The 6,479-nt window shown below is 41.5% G+C and overlaps 1 protein-coding gene; it reads right to left on the bottom strand.

Moving 5' to 3' along the window:
• Positions 1-476: 476 nt before the first annotated feature.
• On the bottom strand, positions 477-2,331 carry GSTUM_00009575001 (uncharacterized protein). XM_002840790.2 has 3 exons: positions 2,146-2,331; positions 1,996-2,079; positions 477-1,925 (listed from the first exon to the last, which is right to left on the bottom strand). Exons 1-3 carry the CDS (start codon positions 2,179-2,181, stop codon positions 1,464-1,466), a joined length of 582 nt encoding a protein of 193 aa, XP_002840836.1. The 5' UTR covers positions 2,182-2,331; the 3' UTR covers positions 477-1,463.
• Between the last annotated feature and the right edge of the window lie 4,148 nt (positions 2,332-6,479).

The raw sequence follows: 6,479 nt of genomic DNA on the forward strand, positions 1-6,479 counted from the left end.
TTATATGAACTTGCAATATACATTGTACAAGTTGTCTTTACCGTTATTATTCATTAGTCCTTCTTAATGCCAATCTGAAATCCTATTTTATCGAAATTATAAGTATTAGCACCCTGGATTCCCTTCTCTTCCCTTATCATCTGATACTACAGAAACCAGTTACATTAGTCATTACTATTGTGGACTTGCTTAGGATTAATATCTAATGTTTTCTGTTTTTGAATATTGTATTCTGAGTGTCAGGCAAGGAACTGCCAAGCCCACCTATTACTATCATTAGGGGCAGAGGCTTTAGGTTGCTGTGTTGCTGGGTTGGAGGTTGCTGGATCCGAAGTTACTAGATTAGATATTACCCAGTTGGAGGTCACTGGAGCTCAAATTGAATGTACAAGGATTGAATTTGTGTATTTAGCAATTAGGTGAAATCAAGGTGGAATTCTGATAATGTCTAGGCTATTTAAATACAGACAGAAAATAAACCTCTTGGTCCTTTGTCAGTTTTCTGTTCTGTGCCACTTGTTCCTGATGGGATTTACAGTCTTTCTACCATGTACAAAGACCGTATTTGGGAACCTGGAACTTGTGTGCCATGCTAGCCACATTGGGATTTTCCTCTCCATTGAGCCTTTCAGTTACTTGTTTTATCCAGACTTCAATTTCAGAGCAACTTTTGGCAGATATTGTGTGGTGGTGTGGGTATAGTATGTGATCCTTAAAAGCCCACAACTACTATGTGCAGAGAGGGGTCACGTTGAGCTATCCATCACATTGAGCACTCCGTAGGAGTGCCATCAATCTTTGCAAGTCGCCTAGCGTCTTTCAAAGTCGCGGGAACCTTGGCACGGTTACATATTAGACTGAAGCGTTGTAACAAGGCAGGATATACCATTTCCAAAAGTTCTCATAAGGTGTGAATTGCTTTGCAGGGAGGGATTACTCATAGCCCGGAGATGAGAATCAGTAGATATTACCGATAGCATCAATGAACAGTTCACGTAAGCCAAGCAAAGGAAATGGAGGCAACCTGAATTTTAATATCATTCACCTATTCTCATCCACCTACTAGATTGTTGACTTTTTGACTCTTTTTAACGAAACATTGTCGTTACATGAACATGGTCCCTTGTTTTATGCGTCGGGATTCATGGTCGTGACCGGTGATTTTATGTTACAATACCAGCGTCGTGCGCCGGGCACTTTGACTCGATGGCTTAATCAATCAAAGTCTCTAACGGTATCCCAGTTGTAATCGCACGGTGGGATTTTGTTGATCGCGAGTTGGCACGAATGACTCCGATCCGACCCATCAAATGAATGGATCCACAATCACCGTAGTGTGACGTGCTCAGAACTTAACACCTGGCGTAAAAACATCATGGTCCAACAAATCCCCACTGCCCTCACCACCCCAAACCATCACATTCCACAACCCACCCGCTCCCCCCATTCTTCTGCAATCCCTACTATCCCTTCCCCTTCACATTCCCTGTCTCCTTCCTCCTGAACGCCTCCAACCGCCTTACAACCCCTTCCTCAACCCTAACCTTCAACTCTGGCCTATACCCACACCAAAACAGCACCTCAAACCAGACGAAAAACGGCGCTAAAAAGACCGCCTGCACAAGATTATCGAAAAGCGCGGGCGCGCGCTTCTCATACACGCCGTGCCCTACGAACTGTGCTATCCATGCCAGCACAAAGATGTACCCGGCCACCGTGTTCGCAGTGACCGTGGTGGTGGAGGCAGATGTCAGGTGCGTGACGAATGCCGTCATGAGCAGAATTAGGGGTGTTATGAGGAGCCCAGCAAAGGGTTCCATAAGGATGTAGAGGGTTGAGTAGAGTAGTGCGGAGAGGGTTGCGAGGGTTGGGGGGAAGTAGGGAATTGAGAATGGGAGGGGGAGGAGGGGAGGGGTGTTGCTTGCCTGGGGGGATTGTCAACTGTGTGGTGGAGAGGGAAGGGGGATTAAGGTGATGGGGGCGGGGACGACATACGAAGAGGAATGTGGTTGCCATTATTGCGGGAACACCGATGAGGTGGATTAGGATGTTGCCTTTTGTGTGGTGGTAAGAGCCATACTTTTCTCGATGCTCGATTAGCTATTGTACTCTAGGATATTCTGCGGGGAAGACGATGGGACTCACGAAAATGAGTTGCTGTTCGAGGTCTAGGATTCCCATTTTGAGTGGTTCTTCTAACTTCTTTACGTTGCGCAGGCGCGTGTGTGAGGAAGTGTGGAGAATCCAGGGAAGCGTAGGTGTGTGCGGCGAAGATTGAATGTTATGACACGACAAAAAGAGAACGGTATCATAGACGAATGAGCCTTCAAGTGCTAAAGTATGATACTGCAGCTCAGGACAAATGTTGACTTATAAATCATGTGGGCACGATAACCTACCGGTAGGTTGAACCTCGGGAGGATGGGGGGCGAGTCAACCATGACCTCGGCTCAGATGAAAGCAGAGAGTGTGGAAACCGATTCTCCTATCAGGGTGGCTGTGTAACCGTATTAACCAATTCGAGCAGATCTGGTTGGATAGGTTGTTGGTGCAATGCCCATCTTATTTCATCCTCGCCTACTGTGAAAATTGGAATAATTGGACCTCACGCTAGTACAAGGGTCAGGCAATAAAGAGTAGTACTGTGAAACTGAGTGAAAATCAGCTGGGACAAAAATATGGAACACTATGACAAATTAAGACATTTCGTCTAACCACCATAAAATCCAACTTCTGAGAAACAACACCATGGTACCCACTGAATCAACATTAGTGAAGCAAGAAAAAATCACAATCAATCACGAGTACCATAGTGTAAGAAAAAAGGAAAACAGACAGAAGGGGAGTAAGGCCCATAGAGAAAACCAAAATTGCTTCAGTTATGTGCTAACCCATACAGCCGAAGAGCTTGATAAAGTAACATATATACTAGTACTATGAGATCCAGAGTCATGTAGTAAAATTCCAGCAACTTGAACTTCAACTTTTATGTTCCATTTTTGTCAAGAATGCCTTAACGTATTGCTTATGCTTTCAGAGCTACAAGTCTTCCTACCCCAGTGTTGCCAGTAGTATCAGCAATACCACCCCACAACTCGGACGGGTTCAATTCCCCACCTCTCCAAGCCAGTACAAGTGCTGGTTCAACACAAGCAGAATTAAGTCCACTTTCTCTCTCTCTCTCTTCACCCTGGAATAATCTTCCTGAAGATCCTACCTCTGAATCAACTACCGAGTTAGATACTCCTACATCAGTCAATCTCGCATATGATTTCAATAATAATTCCAATCCTAATTCCAATTCGCATTCTGATATCAATTCTGAATTTGCTTTATCTTGCTCTTCCTCCTCGATTTCCACTACTTCCCAGTTTTCATCTTCTACCTCTTCTGATCTTAGCCTTGAGTCTTACTCCTCAGCTCTTATCTTTATTTCTTCATTATCTCAAGACTCCTTACTGTCCTTCTCTGAGTCTGTACCATTTTCAGCTGCTTCTTCTACCTCCTCCACCTTTTCTTCCTCAGCAACTATAGCCACTGATAAGTTAGAGCTCCCTCCAAACTCCATCCAAGGCATAGAGATATCCAGATGCCAAGTCTCAGGAGAGGTTGGAGCACACATATGTGCCCTGCACCATATTGCTGGTTGACCTTATCGGAAGATTGCTATAGCAGTTCACCTTCCACTTGATACTGTCTACTATACAGCACAGCAAAAATGCAAGGGGGAGAAAAAAACCTGTGGTCGACCTTGGATCCTGGGACCAGAACTTTGACAAAATCTCTTGGATGTCCTTACAGAATCAGCTGAAAATCTGTGAATGCCACTTGCTGAAATAGCCAACATTGTCGGGATTTAGGCTTGTGGTAAAACACTTCGGTGTTTGCTTGCTTTAGATAGATACCACTGTCAGGTAGCAAAATAGAAGCCTTTTTTGAAACCTGAGCATATATCTGTAAGTCTTTTTTTATACTAGTTAATCATCTTCAATATGGTCAAACCCCATTGTCCCAGATCTCAATAATATGAATACCTTGCTATCCTTTATGAATTGCTGTGGATTTAAAATATTTCTACAACAAAACTTGTTCTGTTGTTTTAGCAGAGATTTTGGTCATCTGGGATAGCAAGGTGTAATTGTATCAGAGATTTTATTAACTGTTTACACTACTAACTTAATACCTTTTTTACAGAATAGGCTTGAGTGGGTAGAAAGGTTTCGGGACTGGGCACTGGAGGACTGGAGCAAGGTTATTTGGACGGACGAGTCCGCATTCAACGTTGGTCGCTCCCCAGGCTGAGTTTACATGACCCGAAAGGCATCTGAGGAGTATGGCTCCACTTGCCTTGTTTCCAAGTTTGCTAAACTGGAGATGATTCATATGTAGGGATGCTTTTATGGCAGCCACCCTGGCCTATTAATCTTTTGGGATAAGGCAATGATGAGTTTAAGGATTACCGCAAAGTGATACTGTGATCATATTCTTCCCCACCTTGAACGATTCTGGTATGAGGTCTCCCGCAAGACAGAAGACTATGTTGATATTCTGCAGAATGGTGCCTCAGTTTACACTGCAAAATATACTCCTCAGGTTTTAAGGACAAAAGGCTTATACTACTACTTGTTTCCCTGGATTGTGAAATCTCCAGACCTTAACCTTATGGAAGGAATTTGGCGATTGATAATGGTGCAAATTAATACTCATCATCCACGACCTCAAAAAAATGATACCATGCGAGCTGCTATTCAAGAAGAGTGGGAAGCGATTGATTTCCATGATCTTGACGCCCTTCTTACCAGCATGACAACTAGAGTTCAAGCTGTCCTTACTGCTTAAGGTGGGCATACGAGATTCTAATTTCTGTTTTCCTGTCTCTTTAGCTTTTGTTCTCCTCTATTTTGATTTTTTAACTATGATAATATTTTCTATATTATGTCTTGGACTGCTTGTCCTCTTCATCAGATTGCCAGTGGAATACTGTAAAAACTCAAATAAATGGACTATGTACTAGGACATTGCAGTTGCCTCTCCCAGTAAGGTCTGGTTTTTTTTCTTTTTTATTTGTCTTGGAGGTAGGTTTTTTTTTTTTTTGGTATGTTTTCTGCTTCTATTCCAGAGGTAGATATTTTGGACTATCTAGTACATGGTCCATTTATTCCAGTTTTTACGGTATGGGACTTGGTAGATATATGATTATAGTGTTAGGCAAATATGCAATTATTGGGCACATACTAGTTTTTATAATTTGTGGTACAGAGGCAGAGGGCATTTAGTTCTTTCAAATCCTACACCAGTAGGCCTGGGTATAAGATAAGAGTTGGTGGTTTTATATTGTTTCCTTTATACTATATGCTATTTGGTATATAGTATTTGGCATCATCTGAGGATACAAGATTGAGGGGGTATAAAGGATTATGAGATATCAGGATAGTTGTAGATTGCAAGAGGTTGCATGGGATCATGATATCTCAAGTTTGTGTATTTCTTTAAGTTGTTAGTACGTTGGAGATATATATCTCTTTGTCTATTCCGAGTTTTCGCAAGAACTACTAACAATATTGTTTTTACCACTTGTTACTCCTCATTCAACATCTTACCCCTGCTCATTTCTATCACTCTATTTTCCATTGCCAAGTTGCTTCTCCACTCCCTGATTTCTATCTATAACATAAATGATAGGAAGTAAAGTGATTGAGCACTATATAAAGCTATTTGGAGTCAGTATTGCTTCGTCAGAGGTGTTTTAATAGTTTCTATATCATTGTTCAGATAGACTCTGGATCTGATGTCAAAATCTCCTTCAAGTTATTCTGTTCCACTACTTCTGTATCTCACATGGACTTAGTACTACTTATTAATGCCTGACCCTTGTATGTTGAAAGTTCCTGTTTCAGAAGGAAATGAGTGTCTCAACACTAATGACTAGAGTTCACTACGAAGTGTCTCAATGTCAGCTCTCAACATTTTGAAGGTGACTTAAGTGGCCAAGTAGAAGATAAAAGATTATAATGAATAATATATGTAAATATAATTGGTAGGATAAAATACAATAAAATAATAGTATAGAGATTAAACTTGAATCAAGAAAAAATGAAAACAAGTAAAGCAATGTCAATTAGCGCAGTTGGGCGAACAAAGGTGCACCCAGTTTAGGAGATTTTTTTGTTTTTATTTTTATTTCATTATATATATATATATCATATATTCATTCTAATCATACAAGAACTTGCATGCAGTGGGAGCTATGGCTTAAACAAAACCATAAAGCACATATCCTGCCTCCATCTGGAGCAAAAGCTGTGAGTACCAAGACCCTCTGATATGGAGCTAACCCCACATGTTGCCCTGAATTAAGCCTATCCTTACAATACAAACAAACTCTGTTCTAAGAGAAACTCAACCCAAGACAAGCACAAAGCCATAAAGAAAAGTCTCGCCAAAAATCTTGGCCTGAAGGTACAAATGAACCTAACCCA

The sequence above is a fragment of the Tuber melanosporum genome (assembly GCF_000151645.1).
Source record: "Tuber melanosporum whole genome shotgun sequence assembly, scaffold_59, strain Mel28".
In the NCBI taxonomy this organism is placed as follows: Eukaryota; Fungi; Ascomycota; class Pezizomycetes; order Pezizales; family Tuberaceae; genus Tuber; species Tuber melanosporum.